The sequence below is a fragment of the Cherax quadricarinatus genome, chromosome 82 (assembly GCF_038502225.1).
Source record: "Cherax quadricarinatus isolate ZL_2023a chromosome 82, ASM3850222v1, whole genome shotgun sequence".
Taxonomy (NCBI): Eukaryota; Metazoa; Arthropoda; class Malacostraca; order Decapoda; family Parastacidae; genus Cherax; species Cherax quadricarinatus.
In genome coordinates, this window is record NC_091373.1 from 5,748,768 (window position 1) to 5,769,259 (window position 20,492).

The window sequence follows — 20,492 nt, forward strand, 5'->3', positions numbered from 1 at the left end:
GGCCTCCTACTGGATAACTCTGGGTCTCCTAATGGGTAACTCTGGGTCTCCTACTGGATAACTCTGGGTCTCCTAATGGGTAACTCTGGGTCTCCTACTGGGTAACTCTGGGCCTCCTACTGGGTAACTCTGGGTCTCCTACTGGGTAACTCTGGGTCTCCTACTGGATAACTCTGGGTCTCCTAATGGGTAACTCTGGGCCTCCTACTGGGTAACTCTGGGTCTCCTACTGGGTAACTCTGGGTCTCCTACTGGATAACTCTGGGTCTCCTAATGGGTAACTCTGGGCCTCCTACTGGGTAACTCTGGGTCTCCTATTGGGTAACTCTGGGTCTCCTACTGGGTAACTCTGGGCCTCCTACTGGATAACTCTGGGTCTCCTACTGGGTAACTCTGGGCCTCCTACTGGGTAACTCTGGGCCTCCTACTGGGTAACTCTGGGCCTCCTACTGGGTAACTCTGGGCCTCCTACTGGGTAACTCTGGGTCTCCTACTGGGTAACTCAGGGTCTCCTACTGGGTAACTCTAGGTCTCCTACTGGGTAACTCTGGGCCTCCTACTGGGTAACTCTGGGTCTCCTACTGGGTAACTCTGGGCCTCCTACTGGGTAACTCTGGGTCTCCTACTGGGTAACTCTGGGCCTCCTACTGGGTAACTCTGGGTCTCCTACTGGGTAACTCTGGGTCTCCTACTGGATAACTCTGGGTCTCCTAATGGGTAACTCTGGGCCTCCTATTGGGTAACTCTGGGTCTCCTACTGGGTAACTCTGGGTCTCCTACTGGGTAACTCTGGGTCTCCTACTGGGTAACTCTGGGTCTCCTACTGGGTAACTCTGGATCTCCTACTGGGTAACTCTGGGTCTCCTACTGGATAACTCTGGGCCTCCTACTGGGTAACTCTGGGTCTCCTACTGGGTAACTCTGGGTCTCCTACTGGGTAACTCTGGGTATCCTACTGGGTAACTCTGGGTCTCCTACTGGGTAACTCTGGATCTCCTACTGGGTAACTCTGGATCTCCTACTGGGTAACTCTGGGTCTCCTACTGGGTAACTCTGGGTCTCCTACTGGGTAACTCTGGGTCTCCTACTGGATAACTCTGGGTCTCCTACTGGGTAACTCTGGGTCTCCTACTGGATAACTCTGGGTCTCCTACTGGGTAACTCTGGGTCTCCTACTGGGTAACTCTGGGTCTCCTACTGGGTAACTCTGGGTCTCCTACTGGATAACTCTGGGCCTCCTACTGGGTAACTCTGGGCCTCCTACTGGGTAACTCTGGGCCTTCTACTGGGTAACTCTGGGTCTCCTACTGGGTAACTCTGGGCCTCCTACTGGGAAACTCTGGGCCTCCTACTGGGTAACTCTGGGCCTCCTACTGGGTAACTCTGGGTCTCCTACTGGGTAACTCTGGGCCTCCTACTGGGTAACTCTGGGCCTCCTACTGGGTAACTCTGGGTCTCCTACTGGGTAACTTTGGGCCTCCTACTGGGTAACTCTGGGCCTCCTACTGGGTAACTTTGAGCATCCTACTGGGTAACTCTGGGTCTCCTACTGGGTAACTCTGGGTCTCCTACTGGGTAACTCTGGGTCTCCTACTGGGTAACTCTGGGCCTCCTACTGGGTAACTCTGGGTCTCCTACTGGGTAACTCTGGGTCTCCTACTGGGTAACTCTGGGTCTCCTACTGGGTAACTCTGGGCCTCCTACTGGGTAATTCTGGGTCTCCTACTGGGTAACTCTGGGCCTCCTACTGGGTAACTATGGGCCTCCTACTGGGTAACTCTGGGCCTCCTACTGGGTAACTCTGGGTCTCCTACTGGGTAACTCTGGGCGTCCTACTGGGTAATTCTGGGTCTCCTACTGGGTAACTCTGGGCCTCCTACTGGGTAAATCTGGGCCTCCTACTGGGTAACTCTGGGCCTCCTACTGGGTAACTCTGGGCCTCTTACTGGGTAACTCTGGGCCTCCTACTGGGTAACTCTGGGCCTCCTACTGGGTAACTCTGGGTCTCCTACTGGGTAACTCTGGGTCTTCTACTGGGTAACTCTGGGCCTCCTACTGGGTAACTCTGGGCCTCCTACTGGATAACTCTGGGCCTCCTACTGCGTAACTCTGGGCCTCCTACTGGGTAACTCTGGGCCTCCTACTGGGCAACTCTGGGTCTCCTACTGGGTAACTCTGGGCCTCCTACTGGGTAACTCTGGGCCTCCTACTGGGTAACTCTGGGCCTCCTACTGGGTAACTCTGGGTCTCCTAATGGGTAACTCTGGGTCTCATACTGGGTAACTCTGGGCCTCCTACTGGGTAACTCTGGGTCTCCTAATGGGTAACTCTGGGTCTCCTACTGGGTAACTCTGGGCCTCCTACTGGGTAACTCTGGGCCTCCTACTGGGTAACTCTGGACCTCCTACTGGGTAACTCTGGGCCTCCTACTGGGTAACTCTGGGCCTCCTACTGGGTAACTCTGGGTCTCCTAATGGGTAACTCTGGGTCTCCTAATGGGTAACTCTGGGCCTCCTACTGGGTAACTCTGGGTCTCCTAATGGGTAACTCTGGGTCTCCTACTGGGTAACTCTGGGCCTCCTACTGGGTAACTCTGGGCCTCCTACTGGGTAACTCTGGGCCTCCTACTGGGTAACTCTGGGTCTCCTAATGGGTAACTCTGGGTCTCCTACTGGGTAACTCTGGGCCTCCTACTGGGTAACTCTGGGTCTCCTACTGGGTAACTCTGGGTCTCCTACTGGGTAACTCTGGGTCTCCTACTGGGTAACTCTGGGTCTCCTACTGGGTAACTCTGGGCCTCCTACTGGGTAACTCTGGGTCTCCTACTGGGTAACTCTGGGCCTCCTACTGGGTAACTCTGGGTCTCCTACTGGGTAACTCTGGGCCTCCTACTGGGTAACTCTGGGTCTCCTACTGGGTAACTCTGGGTCTCCTACTGGATAACTCTGGGTCTCCTAATGGGTAACTCTGGGCCTCCTATTGGGTAACTCTGGGTCTCCTACTGGGTAACTCTGGGTCTCCTACTGGGTAACTCTGGGTCTCCTACTGGGTAACTCTGGGTCTCCTACTGGGTAACTCTGGATCTCCTACTGGGTAACTCTGGGTCTCCTACTGGATAACTCTGGGCCTCCTACTGGGTAACTCTGGGTCTCCTACTGGGTAACTCTGGGTCTCCTACTGGGTAACTCTGGGTATCCTACTGGGTAACTCTGGGTCTCCTACTGGGTAACTCTGGATCTCCTACTGAGTAACTCTGGATCTCCTACTGGGTAACTCTGGGTCTCCTACTGGGTAACTCTGGGTCTCCTACTGGGTAACTCTGGGTCTCCTACTGGATAACTCTTGGTCTCCTACTGGGTAACTCTGGGTCTCCTACTGGATAACTCTGGGTCTCCTACTGGGTAACTCTGGGTCTCCTACTGGGTAACTCTGGGTCTCCTACTGGGTAACTCTGGGTCTCCTACTGGATAACTCTGGGCCTCCTACTGGGTAACTCTGGGCCTCCTACTGGGTAACTCTGGGCCTTCTACTGGGTAACTCTGGGTCTCCTACTGGGTAACTCTGGGCCTCCTACTGGGAAACTCTGGGCCTCCTACTGGGTAACTCTGGGCCTCCTACTGGGTAACTCTGGGTCTCCTACTGGGTAACTCTGGGCCTCCTACTGGGTAACTCTGGGCCTCCTACTGGGTAACTCTGGGTCTCCTACTGGGTAACTTTGGGCCTCCTACTGGGTAACTCTGGGCCTCCTACTGGGTAACTCTGAGCCTCCTACTGGGTAACTCTGGGTCTCCTACTGGGTAACTCTGGGTCTCCTACTGGGTAACTCTGGGTCTCCTACTGGGTAACTCTGGGCCTCCTACTGGGTAACTCTGGGTCTCCTACTGGGTAACTCTGGGTCTCCTACTGGGTAACTCTGGGTCTCCTACTGGGTAACTCTGGGCCTCCTACTGGGTAATTCTGGGTCTCCTACTGGGTAACTCTGGGCCTCCTACTGGGTAACTATGGGCCTCCTACTGGGTAACTCTGGGCCTCCTACTGGGTAACTCTGGGTCTCCTACTGGGTAACTCTGGGCGTCCTACTGGGTAATTCTGGGTCTCCTACTGGGTAACTCTGGGCCTCCTACTGGGTAAATCTGGGCCTCCTACTGGGTAACTCTGGGCCTCCTACTGGGTAACTCTGGGCCTCTTACTGGGTAACTCTGGGCCTCCTACTGGGTAACTCTGGGCCTCCTACTGGGTAACTCTGGGTCTCCTACTGGGTAACTCTGGGTCTTCTACTGGGTAACTCTGGGCCTCCTACTGGGTAACTCTGGGCCTCCTACTGGATAACTCTGGGCCTCCTACTGGGTAACTCTGGGCCTCCTACTGGGTAACTCTGGGCCTCCTACTGGGTAACTCTGGGTCTCCTACTGGGTAACTCTGGGCCTCCTACTGGGTAACTCTGGGCCTCCTACTGGGTAACTCTGGGCCTCCTACTGGGTAACTCTGGGTCTCCTAATGGGTAACTCTGGGTCTCCTACTGGGTAACTCTGGGCCTCCTACTGGGTAACTCTGGGTCTCCTAATGGGTAATTCTGGGTCTCCTACTGGGTAACTCTGGGCCTCCTACTGGGTAACTCTGGGCCTCCTACTGGGTAACTCTGGACCTCCTACTGGGTAACTCTGGGCCTCCTACTGGGTAACTCTGGGCCTCCTACTGGGTAACTCTGGGTCTCCTAATGGGTAACTCTGGGTCTCCTAATGGGTAACTCTGGGCCTCCTACTGGGTAACTCTGGGTCTCCTAATGGGTAACTCTGGGTCTCCTACTGGGTAACTCTGGGCCTCCTACTGGGTAACTCTGGGCCTCCTACTGGGTAACTCTGGGCCTCCTACTGGGTAACTCTGGGTCTCCTAATGGGTAACTCTGGGTCTCCTACTGGGTAACTCTGGGCCTCCTACTGGGTAACTCTGGGTCTCCTACTGGGTAACTCTGGGTCTCCTACTGGGTAACTCTGGGTCTCCTACTGGGTAACTCTGGGTCTCCTACTGGGTAACTCTGGGTCTCCTACTGGGTAACTCTGGGCCTCCTACTGGGTAACTCTGGGCCTCCTACTGGGTAACTCTGGGTCTCCTACTGGGTAACTCTGGGTCTCCTACTGTGTAACTCTGGGTCTCCTACTGGGTAACTCTGGGCCTCCTACTGGGTAACTCTGGGCCTCCTACTGGGTAACTCTGGGTCTCCTACTGGGTAACTCTGGGTCTCCTACTGGGTAACTCTGGGTCTCCTACTGGGTAACTCTGGGTCTCCTACTGGGTAACTCTGGGCCTCCTACTGGGTAACTCTGGGTCTCCTACTGGGTAACTCTGGGTCTCCTACTGGGTAACTCTGGGTCTCCTACTGGGTAACTCTGGGTCTCCTGCTGGGTAACTCTGGGCCTCCTACTGGGTAACTCTGGGTCTCCTACTGGGTAACTCTGGGTCTCCTACTGGGTAACTCTGGGCCTCCTACTGGGTAACTCTGGGCCTCCTACTGGGTAACTCTGGGTCTCCTACTGGGTAACTCTGGGTCTCCTACTGGGTAACTCTGGGTCTCCTACTGGGTAACTCTGGGTCTCCTACTGGGTAACTCTGGGTCTCCTACTGGGTAACTCTGGGTCTCCTACTGGGTAACTCTGGGCCTCTTACGAGGGAAACTGTTTTATTATTATTATTATTATTATTATTATTATTATTATTATTATTATTATTATTATTATTATTATTATTATTATTACTATTATTATTATTGTTATTATTATTATTATTATTATTATTATTATTATTATTATTATTATTATTATTATTATTATTATTTTTTTTATTATTATTGTTATTATTATTAATATTATTATTATTATTATTATTATTATTATTATTATTATTATTATTATGTGGGCGCCACATAATCTATGAGCTATGGTATTCTGGCTGTAAATAATGTAAATAATGTTAATAATGTTAATAATGTAAATAATGTTAATAATGTTAATAATGTTAATAATGTTAATAATGTTAATAATGTTAATAATGTTAATAATGTTAATAATGTAAATAATGTTAATAATGTAAATAATGTAAATAATGTAAATAATGTTAATAATGTTAATAATGTTAATAATGTAAATAATGTAAATAAGTTTAATAATGTAAATAATGTTAATAATGTTAATAATGTTAATAATGTTAATAATGTAAATAATGTAAATAAGTTTAATAATGTAAATAATGTTAATAATGTTAATAATGTTAATAATGTTAATAATGTAAATAATGTAAATAAGTTTAATAATGTAAATAGTGTTAATAATGTTAATAATGTTAATAATGTTAATAATGTTAATAATGTAAATAATGTTAATAATGTTAATAATGTTAATAATGTAAATAATGTTAATAATGTTAATAATGTTAATAATGTAAATAATGTTAATAATGTTAATAATGTTAATAATGTTAATAATGTTAATAATGTTATTAATGTTAATAATGTTAATAATGTTAATAATGTAAATAATGTTAATAATGTTAATAATGTTAATAATGTAAATAATGTAAATAATGTTAATAATGTTAATAATGTAAATAATGTTAATAATGTTAATAATGTTAATAATGTTAATAATGTTAATAATGTTAATAATGTAAATAATGTTAATAATGTTAATAATGTTAATAATGTAAATAATGTAAATAAGTTTAATAATGTTAATAATGTTAATAATGTTAATAATGTAAATAATGTTAATAATGTTAATAATGTTAATAATGTAAATAATGTTAATAATGTTAATAATGTTAATAATGTTAATAATGTAAATAATGTTAATGATGTAAATAATGTAAATAATGTAAATAATGTTAATAATGTTAATAATGTAAATAATGTTAATAATGTAAATAATGTTAATAATGTAAATAATGTTAATAATGTAAATAATGTTAATAATGTTAATAATGTAAATAATGTAAATAATGTTAATAATGTTAATAATGTTAATAATGTTAATAATGTAAATAATGTAAATAATGTTAATAATGTAAATAATGTTAATAATGTAAATAATGTTAATAATGTTAATAATGTTAATAATGTTAATAATGTAAATAATGTTAATAATGTAAATAATGTTAATAATGTAAATAATGTTAATAATGTAAATAATGTTAATAATGTTAATAATGTAAATAATGTTAATAATGTAAATAATGTTAATAATGTTAATAATGTTAATAATGTTAATAATGTTAATAATGTTAATAATGTTAATAATGTTAATAATGTAAATAATGTTAATAATGTTAATAATGTAAATAATGTTAATAATGTAAATAATGTTAATAGTGTAAATAATGTTAATAATGTTAATAATGTTAATAATGTTAATAATGTAAATAATGTTAATAATGTTAATAATGTAAATAATGTTAATAATGTAAATAATGTTAATAGTGTAAATAATGTTAATAATGTTAATAATGTTAATAATGTTAATAATGTGTAGTCAAAATATTTATATTTCGGTGTAAGGAAGAAATAGTCCGACAAAAACATTGTTAATTATTATCAGTTTTGATTAAAAGAGTAATGGGTATCTTACAAGGTGTGGGTATCTTACAAGGTGTGGGTATCTTACAGGGTGTGGGTATCTTACAGGGTGTGCGTGTCTTACAGGGTGTGGGTATCTTACAAGGTGTGGGTATCTTACAGGGTGTGGGTATCTTACAAGGTTTGGGAATCTTACAGGGTGTGGGTATCTTACAAGGTGTGGGAATCTTACAGGGTGAGGGTATCTTACAGGGTGTGCGTGTCTTACAGGGTGTGGGTATCTTACAAGGTGTGGGTATCTTACAGGGTGTGGGTATCTTACAAGGTTTGGGAATCTTACAGGGTGTGGGTATCTTACAAGGTGTGGGAATCTTACAGGGTGTGGGTATCTTACAAGGTTTGGGAATCTTACATTGTGTGGGTATCTTACAAGGTTTGGGAATCTTACAGGGTGTGGGTATCTTACAAGGTGTGGGAATCTTACAGGGTGTGGGTATCTTACAAGGTTTGGGAATCTTACAGGGTGTGGGTATCTTACAGGGTGTGGGTATCTTACAGGGTGTGCGTGTCTTACAGGGTGTGGGTATCTTACAAGGTGTGGGTATCTTACAGGGTGTGGGTATCTTACAAGGTGTGGGTATCTTACAGGGTGTGGGTATCTTACAAGGTGTGGGTATCTTACAGGGTGTGGGTATCTTACAAGGTGTGGGAATCTTACAGGGTGTGGGTATCTTACAAGGTGTGGGAATCTTACAGGGTGTGGGTATCTTACAAGGTTTGGGAATCTTACAGGGTGTGGGTATCTTACAAGGTGTGGGAATCTTACAGGGTGTGGGTATCTTACAAGGTTTGGGAATCTTACAGGGTGTGGGTATCTTACAAGGTGTGGGAATCTTACAGGGTGTGGGTATCTTACAAGGTTTGGGAATCTTACAGGGTGTGGGTATCTTACAAGGTGTGGGAATCTTACATGGTGTGGGTATCTTACAAGGTGTGGGTATCTTACAGGGTGTGGGTATCTTACAGGGTGTGGGTATCTTACAGGGTGTGGGTATCTTACAGGGTGTGGGTTTCTTACATGTTTTGGGTATCTTACAGGGTGTGGGTATCTTACAGGGTGTGGGTATCTTACAGGGTGTGGGTATCTTACATGGTGTGGGTATCTTACATGGTGTGGGTATCTTACAGGGTGTGGGCATCTTACAGGGTGTGGGTATCTTACAGGGTGTGGGTATCTTACAATGTGTGGGTATCTTACAGGGCGTGGGTATCTTACAGGGTGTGGGTATCTTACAGGGTGCGGGTATCTTACAGGGTGTGTGTATCTTACAAGGTGTGGGTATCTTACAGGGTGTGGGTATCTTACAAGGTGTGGGTATCTTACAGGGTGTGGGTACCTTACAGGGTGCGGGTATCTTACAAGGTGTGGGTATCTTACAAGGTGTGGGTATCTTACAGGGTGTGGGTATCTTACAGGGTGTGGGTATCTTACAGGGTGTGCGTGTCTTACAGGGTGTGGGTATCTTACAAGGTGTGGGTATCTTACAGGGTGTGGGTATCTTACAAGGTGTGGGTATCTTAGAAGGTGTGGGTATCTTTCAAGGTGTGGGTATCTTACAGGGTGTGGGTATCTTACAAGGTGTGGGTATCTTACAGGGTGTTGGTATCTTACAGGGTGTGGGTATCTTACAGGGTGTGAGTATCTTACAGGGTTTGGTTAACTTAGAAGGTGTAGGTATCTTACAGGGTGTGGGTATCTTACAAGGTGTGGGTATCTTACAAGGTGTGGGTATCTTACAAGATGTGGGTATCTTACAAGTTGTGGGTATCTTACAAGATGTGAGTATCTTACAAGGTGTGGGTATCTTACAAGGTGTGGGTATCTTACAGGGTGTGGGTATCTTACAGTGTGTGGGTATCTTACAGGGTGTGGGTATCTTTCAAGGTGTGGGTATCTTACAAGGTGTTGGTATCTTACAAGGTATGGGTATCTTACAGGGTGTTGGTATCTTACAGGGTGTGGGTATCTTACAGGGTGTGGGTATCTTACAGGGTGTGGGTGTTTTGCAGCGTGTGGGTATCTTACAAGGTGTGGGTATCTTACAGGGTGTGGGTACCTTATAAGGTGTGGGTATCATACAATTTGTGGGTATCTTACAAGGTGTTGTTATTTAACAAGGTGTGGGTATCTTACAGGGTGTGTATATATTACAACGTGTGGGTATCTTTCAATGTGTGGGTATCTTACAGGGTGTGGGTATCTTACAAGGTGTGGGTATCTTACAGGGTGTGGGTATTTTACAGCGTGTGGGTAGCTTACAAGGTGTGGGTATCTTACAAGGTATGGGTATCTTTCAAGGTGTGGGTATCTTACAGGGTGTGGGTATCTTGCAAGGTGTGGGTATCTTACAGGGTGTGGGTATCTTACAGGGTGTGGGTATCTTACATGGTGTGGGTATCTTACAGGGTGTGGGTATCTTACAGGGTTTGGTTAACTTAGAAGGTGTAGGTATCTTACAGGGTGTGGGTATCTTACAAGGTGTGGGTATCTTACAAGGTGTGGGTATCTTACAAGATGTGGGTATCTTACAAGTTGTGGGTATCTTACAAGATGTGAGTATCTTACAAGGTGTGGGTATCTTACAAGGTGTGGGTATCTTACAGGGTGTGGGTATCTTACAAGGTGTGGGTATCTTAGAAGGTGTGGGTATCTTTCAAGGTGTGGGTATCTTACAGGGTGTGGGTATCTTACAAGGTGTGGGTATCTTACAGGGTGTTGGTATCTTACAGGGTGTGGGTATCTTACAGGGTGTGAGTATCTTACAGGGTGTAGGTATCTTACAGGGTGTGGGTATCTTACAGGGTGTGGGTATCTTACAGGGTGTGGGTATCTTACAAGGTTTTGGTATCTTACAAGGTATGGGTATCTTTCAAGGTGTGGGTATCTTATAGGGTGTGGGTATCTTACAGGGTGTGGGTGTCATACAGGGTGTGGGTATCTTACAGGGTGTGGGTATCTTACAGTGTGTGGGTATCTTACAGGGTGTGGGTATCTTTCAAGGTGTGGGTATCTTACAAGGTGTTGGTATCTTACAAGGTATGGGTATCTTACAGGGTGTTGGTATCTTACAGGGTGTGGGTATCTTACAGGGTGTGGGTATCTTATAGGGTGTGGGTGTTTTGCAGCGTGTGGGTATCTTACAAGGTGTGGGTATCTTACAGGGTGTGGGTACCTTATAAGGTGTGGGTATCATACAATTTGAGGGTATCTTACAAGGTGTTGTTATCTAACAAGGTGTGGGTATCTTACAGGGTGTGGGTATATTACAACGTGTGGGTATCTTTCAATGTGTGGGTATCTTACATGGTGTGGGTATCTTACAAGGTGTGGGTATCTTACAGGGTGTGGGTATTTTACAGCGTGTGGGTAGCTTACAAGGTGTGGGTATCTTACAAGGTGTGGGTATCTTACAAGGTATGGGTATCTTTCAAGGTGTGGGTATCTTACAGGGTGTGGGTATCTTACAAGGTGTGGGTATCTTACAGGGTGTGGGTATCTTACAGGGTGTGGGTATCTTACATGGTGTGGGTATCTTACAGGGTGTGGATATCTTACAGGGTTTGGTTATCTTAGAAGGTGTAGGTATCTTACAGGGTGTGGGTATCTTACAAGGTGTGGGTATCTTACAAGGTGTGGGTATCTTACAAGATGTGGGTATCTTACAAGTTGTGGGTATCTTACAAGATGTGAGTATCTTACAAGGTGTGGGTATCTTACAAGGTGTGGGTATCTTGCAAGATGTGGGTATCTTACAAGATGTTGGTATCTTACAAGATATGGGTATCTTACAAGCTGTGTGTATCTTACAAGGTGTGGGTATCTTATAAGATGTGGGTATCTTACAAGATGTGGGTATCTTACAAGATGTGGGTATCTTACGAGATGTGGGTATCTTGCAGGGTGTGGTCTACCCTGCCATGAACGTAATGGTATCCAAGTGGGTCCCGCCCCTTGAGCGGCCTCGCTTCATGTCCTTCACTTATATGTGTAAGTATATTCACGTGTTATGCAAATATCGCAAACATGCATTACAAGATGCAAAACAACTACGGGGGGAGTTGAATGATAACTCTAGGCCTTTCATGCTGCAATAAGGACTTCATCAGGAGCTTGCAATGTTGCAGTAAGGAGGAGGGCCAAGCAAATACGATCATAGGGAATGCTATCCTCTTTACTGCAACATTGCAAGTTCTTGACGATGTGTTAATTGCAATACGAAAGGCCTGGAGCTATCATTCAACTCCCCCCGTGGGTGTTTTACATATACGTGTGTGTACATATGTGTCTGTATGTATTCTAGTGAACGGCTGTCTTCATGTACGCCTGTGTACACATGCATTCCAGTGGAAATATAATTGACTACAGGCAACATGGGCTTTATCGGTCAGTTGTAGAGTCAGCAGGAGGAGTAGCGAAATGAAGGTGATGTAATCAGTCCATCAGCCTTGGAGAAATAGTATTAGAGGTGGTCAGTCCCTCAGCCTGGAGAAGAGTTCATCTCCATGGTCTGGAAAGATATCGTTCCAGACCGTGGAGCTGAACTCTTCTCCAGGCTGAGGGACTGACCACCTCAAATACTAATTCTCCAAGATTGATGGACTGATTACATATTTATTTCAATACTGCTTCTGTTCTCTCCGTATTTGACTGAAGAAACCTAGTGTACAGACGAAACGTTTCTCCAGTAAAGAGACCTAACTGATGCACATATGTCTTAATCATCAATGTACTTGTGTATTGTTCCAGTACACGGTACTGTGTATGGTGTATTACCCTAATAAACCATATCTTCTAATCATCCGTCACTGTAACAGCTAACACCCTGGGCACCATCATCACCATGCCACTGTGTGGGGTGATCATCGCATGGGCGGGCTGGGCGGAGGTGTTCTACGTGACTGGGGGTGTATCCCTGGCGTGGGTGGTGTTGTGGGCGTGGCTCATGCACGACACCCCTCTCCAACACCCTTCCATCACCGCCCACGAGAGAGACTACATCCTTAACTCCATCAAGGAAGGCACCACCCAGCACAAGGTGAGGCAGGGCGGCGGAGGGTGAGGGACGGGGGACGCAGGGTGAGGGAGAAAGTGGCGCAGGTTGAGAGAGGGGTGTCGAAGGGTGAGAGAGGGGTGACACAGGGTGAAGGAAGGGGCAAAGTAGGGCGAAGAAAGGTAGAATAGACTGAAAGGAGGAAAGAACAGGATGAAAGAGGGGCAGGAGAGATGATAGGAGGGTAGGAGAGATGAAAGGAGGGCAGGAGAAATGACAGGAGGGCAGGAGAGATGAAAGGAGGGCAGGAGAGATGACAGGAGGGCAGGAGAGATGACAGGAGGGCAGGAGAGATGACAGGAGAGCAGGAGACATGACAGGGGGGCAGGAGAGATGACAGGAGGGCATTAGAGATGACAGGAGGGCAGGAGAGATGACAGGAGGGCAGGAGAGATGACAGGAGGGCAGGAGAGATGACAGGAGGGCAGGAGAGATGACAGGAGGGCAGGAGAGATGACAGGAGGGAAGGAGAGATGACAGGAGGGCAGGAGAGATGACAGGAGGGCAGTAGAGATGACAGGAGGGCAGGAGAGATGACAGGAGGGCAGGAGAGATGACAGGAGGGCAGGAGAGATGACAGGAGGGCAGTAGAGATGACAGGAGGGCAGGAGAGATGACAGGAGGGCAGGAGAGATGACAGGAGGGCAGGAGAGATGACAGGAGGGCAGGAGAGATGACAGGAGGGCAGGAGAGATGACAGGAGGGCAGGAGAGATGACAGGAGGGCAGGAGAGATGACAGGAGGGCAGGAGAGATGACAGGAGGGCAGGAGAGATGACAGGAGGGCAGGAGAGATGCCAGGAGGGCAGGAGAGATGACAGGAGGGCAGGAGAGATGCCAGGAGGGCAGATGTGGAAAAAGACATGTATAGTTGAGGTCATATATTCAAGGAAACGGTTCACCACGAGAGTCTTCTTCAGTCTTAATACAGAGGTAACTAAGAAACAAGTATACATAGTGCCAGTAGTTAGGTGGGAGGTGGCGTGGGTAGTAGTAGTAGTAGTAGTAGTAGTAGTAGTAGTAGTAGTAGTAGTAGTAGTAGTAGTAGTAGTAGTAGTAGTAGTAGTATTAGTAGTAGTAGTAGTAGTAGTAGTAGTAGTAATAGTAGTAGTAGTAGTAGTAGTAGAAGTATTAGTAATAGTAGAAGTGTGGCGAGATGGGTTGGGTTTAAGGATTACGGGTCGTTCTGAAACCCATCTCACCACAATTGTTGTACTGCTACTACTACTACTACTACTACTACTGCTGCTGCTGCTGCTGCTGCTGCTGCTGCTGCTGCTGCTGCTACTGCTACTACTGCTACTACTACTACTGCTACTACTACTTATAGGAGCTATAGCAAGACCCTGATTGCGGGTACAGAACAACTGGATAAGAACGACATCTCTTGGAGATCCTCAGACATGTCAACCTGGGATTATGACCAGTGACGAACACAGTCCTAGACGACTCAGTTTTATCTCTGTATTAAGAATGAAGAAGTCACTCGGGGCGGGCGAAATGTTTCCTCTAATAAATGCCCTAAACTGTACATAAGTCTTTTTCCACGTCTTGTAAATATCATCATACCATTTCTCATGGGCCAGCAGTCCTGCTGCAGTGCTCCTTCTTACGTTCTTCCTCCTCCTGCCGCAGGCGATGAAGATCCCATGGAGGAGTATCTTGAAGAGTGGTCCACTCTGGGCTACCCACATCGCCCACATAGGCAGTATGTTCGGCTTCAACCTGCTACTAACACAACTGCCCACCTACATGAGCAGTGTCCTGGGCTTTTCAATCAAGACGGTGAGCTCTTCTACACCTGGTTCTGTCAGCCTACCCAGCCTACCCAGGCTGAACATACTGCTACTGTTGCCTGGTTAACGGGGTTTAAAGCTTATCTGCTACACGAAGGTCATTACGGCTACAAGTCACCTGTACACGAGTAGGTTTATATACTCTTGAGAGGTAGCTATCAGTGTATATACTCTTTAGAGGCAGCTGTCAGTGTATATACTCTTGAGAGGTAACTATCACTGTATATACTCTTGAGAGGCAGCTATCAGTGTACATACTCTTGAGAGGCAGCTGTCAGTGTACATACTCTTGAGAGGCAGCTGTCAGTGTACATACTCTTGAGAGGCAGCTATCAGTGTAGTATTTAAACCCAATTAACCAAGCAAGCAGCAGAACGGCCCTGTTTCTTGTTTAATATACCCACTTGTTCACTCTGAAGAACAGCCTATATATATCATTGTGCTAATATATCCACTCGTTCACTCCACAGAACGGCTTGTTGTCCGCCCTGCCGTTCATGACACAGTTCCTGGGGAGTATAGTGTGTGGGGTGATTGGTGACTGGCTCCTCACCAGACATTACCTCTCTCTCAACACCTCCAGGAAGCTCTTCGCTACTACGTGTCTGTATATGTCTATCTGTGTGTGTATATATATATATATATATATATATATATATATATATATATATATATATATATATATATATATATATATATGTATATATATATATATATATATATATATATATATATATATATATATATATATATATATATATATATATATATATATATACATATATATGTCGTGCCGAATATGTAAAACTGCTCAATTAGCAAGAATTCATTTAAAATTAAGTCCTTTCTAAAATTTTCTCTTATACGTTTAAAGATATATTTTTTTCATTAATGTTAATGTAAAAATTTATAATTTGGCACCAAAAGAATCTTAGAAAACTTACCTAACCTTATTATAACAAGAGCAATTTATTTTAGCCTAACCCAACTAAATATATTTTAAATACGTTTACAATAATTTAGTGCTAAACAAACACAATCAAATATATTTTTTTCGTTAGGTTCAGAATGATTTTGGCGAAATTATTGCATACACAAATTTTCACTTGTCCTATATGGCAAGATGAGCGTTGCTATTTAAACCAAGATCGCAAGTTCTGCCTATTCGGCACGACACACACACACACACACACACACACACACAAATATATATATATATATATATATATATATATATATATATATATATATATATATATATATATATACATATACATATACATATATATATATATATATATATATATATATATATATATATATATATATATATATATATATATATATATATATATATATATATATATATATTTATATATATGCAATAAGATCACAGTAAACAGGTGATTTTAAAATATGCAAAACAACCACTGTGAAAGAGTAGTGAAATTCCAAGCGCTTTCGTGACTACTCACATTGTCAAGGAACTATGAAAGTAATACATCAAAGGAAGGCAATTAAAGGGCTTAGACCACACCTCACAGTCAACTCCCACAACAAAGAAACACCTGACGCGCGACAATACCGGACTCCTAAGAAAAGAGGAACACTGCAGTAGGTCCGCTGGTCCAACTAGACAGGTCCTCACGACATCCCACTAACAAAATATTCTACCAAAGAAATAAGGTTTATTATTTGTCCAATGTATTATTAAACTCTAACCAAATTTTATTAATTATAAATGAGTCAAATTTATATAAACCAAAGGAAATATTCATATTATTGTCAAAACTGCTTTTTATGAAACAAGATTCAATTATATTCCTGTCGACCATGGACTTGCTTGATACTACTTTCTCAACTTTTTGAAAATCAATTGGATGGTTAAAATCTCTTACATGAATAAATAGAGCATTGGAATCTTGTCCAGTTCTAATGCTATATTTATGTTGTTTTAATCTTAGTTCGAGATTTTTACCAGTTGGACCGTAATAAACTTTATCGGAAATTTTACAAGGAATCTTATAGACACATCCATCAGCATTTTGGGGGAAATTCTTTATCAAAAGTTTTTTTTACTGTATCAAGATTTTTGAATACAACTTTAATATTAAAAGTCTTAAGAAGAGAAGGCATATCAACCAAGTTTTCATGGTAAGGGAGAACCAACATATTTTTAGTTGAATAAGGCTGGTTGTCCCTTTTTGGATTGTAAAAAGTATTTCTAGCAATTTTGAATGATTTATCAATTACTTTTCTCGGGTATTTCAGATCAATGGCTATTTCATAAATTTTGGATATTTCCTCATCTATGAACTCAGGACTACAAATTCGTAAAGCTCTCAAAAACATTGATGAGAAAACAGACAGTTTGACTCTATCTTGATGCGAGGAATAATAGTGGACATAGGAACAGTTATTTGTAGGTTTTCTGTAAATTTTATATTTGAATTCATTATTACCCTTAATAATTAAAACATCTAGAAAAGGCAATGAGTTATTTTCTTCAAACTCAACAGTAAAGTTTATAGAATGGGCTAAGCTATTTAATTTTCCAAGGAAATGGTGTATATCTACATTTTTGGGCATAAGACACAAAATATTTTTTTTATTTATTTATTTATAATTTGAGCACACTTACAGAGGTACAAAAAAAAATACAGATAAGAGCAGCATGCCAAAGCCACTTATACTATGCATAGCATTACCATTTAGCTCTATTAGGGAGGATTGTGTTAAGCAACCTTGTTTCAAAAAATTCCATGTATAGGTTACTAAGAACAGGTGAAAGAGGATTTCCCATTGCCATACCAAACTTCTGAGTGTAAAACTTATCATTAAATACAAATTTTGCATCAACAATGCAAAGTTTAATAAGTTTAATGATAGTAGGAACTGGCAATGGTAAATCATAGTTAACGAGTTCTTCAGATAAGAAACTTAATAAATCATCAACAGGAACTTTCAAGGCAGGTGAAATTGCCGACCTAGAAAATGTACAGAGAACTTTCACGGCGCGCATAACGGAGATAAAACGCCTCAATTACTGGGAGTGCTTGAGGTTCCTAAACCTGTATTCCCTGGAACGCAGGAGGGAGAGATACATGATTATATACACCTGGAAAATCCTAGAGGGACTAGTACCGAACTTGCACACGAAAATCACTCACTACGAAAGCAAAAGACTTGGCAGACGATGCACCATCCCCCCAATGAAAAGCAGGGGTGTCAATAGCACGTTAAGTGACCATACAATAAATGTCAGGGGCCCGAGACTGTTCAACTGCCTCCCAGCACACATAAGGGGGATTACCAACAGACCCCTGGCAGTCTTCAAGCTGGCACTGGACAAGCACCTAAAGTCAGTTCTTGATCAGCCGGGCTGTGGCTCGTACGTTGGTTTGTGTGCAGCCAGCAGTAACAGCCTGGTTGATCAGGCTCTGATCCACCAGGAGGCCTGGTCACAGACCGGGCCGCGGGGGCGTTGACCCCCGGAACTCTCTCCAGGTAACTCCAGGTAAACAAGGAAGTGGTTGTTTTGCATATATATATATATATATATATATATATATATATATATATATATATATATATATATATATATATATATATATATATATATATACAGCACAATAGGTATTAAACAGGCTTGTGTGAGTGAGTAGAGGCAAGTGGTTTTGATGATTCGACGTGCTGTTGGAGTGTAAGGTAACATTTGTGAAGGAATTCAGGGAAACCAGTTAGCCGGACTTGAGTCCTGGAGGTGGAACGTACAGTGCCTGCACTCTGAAGAAGGGATGGGGATATTTGCTGTTTAGAACTATAGTATCAGCACCCCTCTGGCAAGATAGTGATGGCGTGAATGATGGTGAAAGTGTTTTCTTCTCTGTCGAGTCCTCCTGCCTCAGTGGTAGACGGTCGGAATATTAAAAAAAAAAGTATGACATATTTTTACATTACGAAGAAATAAAGGAATAGATGAGTATAAACACTGAAATTACACACGGACGGACGGATCTATGAGACTAATGAACCTTAAACTTGAGGGCCCCTAAACCCGGAGGGGCCCCAGAAGCCACTTTACTCCTCATTGCTTAAAAATTTGGGTCAACTGTATGAGAAAGGGTTGCGAATGGGCCCCCACAACAGTTCAGACTTCAGGGTACCAAAAATGTAGGTCCGCCACTGCAGTGGAATGCATGCAAACACAGGTAGAGACATGGACTGACTCACACAACGGTCCGCCCAGCCAGGGCAACTACCAGGGCATCCTTAAACACGGAAGACACGATCGTTCCTGCTCACCTAGCAGTAAAAGAAATACCTGGGTGTTAGTGGACTGGTGTGGGTCGCATCCTGGCGACAAAATTGGCCTAATTTGCTTGAAATGTTCTGCATAACAAGGGACTTTCTATATACCAGTGTGTCATTGATGTCAGCTATGGTCTGTATTATTATTATTATTATTATTATTATTATTATTATTATTATTATTATTATTATTATTATTATTATATAATGACCTGCCACTGGAGCTTTTGGTCATCTGACTGAGGCCTTCCACTGGCTTACCCCTGTATCACTTTAAAAATTATTTACATTGTGTGCATTCAGTAAGGACGTTCTCACTTACGTCCTTGCGTCCATATGGTCTGGGACTATATGGACCATTCCGGTCCTGGGACTATATGGATCATTCCGGTCCTGGGACCTTGATCTAGGTACCAGGACCGTAATGTTCTCTAATAAATATATGGTAGCATTTCCTCGCGTGTATATGTAGACAGTTAGTCAGTAAATTAATTAGGTTAATACCATCCGTCAGCTTCATTAACAGGGCTGACATCTTAGGACGTCAGGATGCGTTACCAAGATGTTTATCTTAACTGTGGTGTGTGTGGTACAGCGCTGGTGGTGCCTGGTGTGGTGCTGGTGGTGGTGGGTTACGTGGGGTGCAACACCACGCTGGCAGTGGCACTCTTCCCCATTGGCACTGCCTTCAGTGGAGCCATCTGCTCGGGCCACCTGGCTAACCATCTCGACCTTGCCCCCAATGTTGCAGGTGGGTTCCTGCTGCTGAATTTTTAACTCTAGAGACAAGTTTGACGTGTTTATTCACCACTAAATCACAAATTAGAATGGAAACTTGGCTACGTTTCGCTCCGACGACGTTTTGCACCGTTGTCTTGTTTTGACTTTTGTTGTCAAATTTTGTTGAACGTGTAGGGAAAAATTTTGTACAGGTCAGAACATTTATGAGAGGAAACGTTTCGCCCCGAGGATTGAAGAAGCCATTGGTGGCGAAACGTTGCCTGTAATCAGTGTCCTGATCTGTACATAAGTGTCTCTTAAGGCAAGCCACGGGACGGATAGGGTTCGAACTCACGGCGAGTGAGCCGTAACACTGCGGGTCAGTGGGTGACTCATTAGGCCAGCTAGCTATGATAAGAGTCATCTGTAAACACTTGCATTTGTGGTCACAGTCAGTGGGGGACCTGCATTTTTGGGGCCATGAAGCCTGAACTGTTATGGGGGGCCCTTCGCAACCCCTTCACGTAGCCCCAAAATTTTTAATCCATGTGGACTAAAGTCGCTTCTTGGGCCCCTCCGGGGTTAGGGGCCCTAAAGCTTAAGCTTCATTAGTTTCAGTAGATCCACTCCTGGTCACAGTGGTGGTCCATGCTAACCTTCCCATGAATCTTATTGTAGCCAGCTGGCCCAGTAGTTAACGCACTGGTCTGGAGCTTTACGATTCACTTGCCGCAAGTTTAACCCACACTCGTTCCGTGGTTTGTTTGTAATTGTATTATCACTCCTTCCACACCTTGCAGGTATCACCAATACCATTTCCTAATGCTCATCATACCTTCAGGTACTCTGCTGGGTCTGAGCAACACCCTGGCTTACATGGTATCAATGTGTGTACCTGTGATTGTGGGTGCCATGACTCCCAACCAAGTGAGTAGATTCTATCTCTTTTAGAGGTTTATACATGTCTTGTTGACCTCTTATAGACCTTCAT

The 20,492-nt window shown here is 43.5% G+C and overlaps 1 protein-coding gene across 7 annotated transcripts in view; it reads left to right on the plus strand.

Moving 5' to 3' along the window:
- Positions 1-20,492, plus strand: part of LOC128702924 (sialin-like) — a 55,613-nt gene that overhangs the window by 33,585 nt on the left and 1,536 nt on the right. For 6 of the 7 annotated variants that reach the window (XM_070102563.1, XM_070102568.1, XM_070102566.1 and 3 more), the window contains 6 exons: positions 11,525-11,612; positions 12,440-12,660; positions 14,310-14,459; positions 14,941-15,073; positions 19,377-19,532; positions 20,343-20,428. In XM_070102563.1, coding sequence (XP_069958664.1) covers positions 11,525-11,612; positions 12,440-12,660; positions 14,310-14,459; positions 14,941-15,073; positions 19,377-19,532; positions 20,343-20,428 — 834 coding nt within the window. The remainder of the gene's footprint in view (positions 1-11,524; positions 11,613-12,439; positions 12,661-14,309; positions 14,460-14,940; positions 15,074-19,376; positions 19,533-20,342; positions 20,429-20,492) is intronic. The other variant, XM_070102569.1, reaches the window with a different exon arrangement.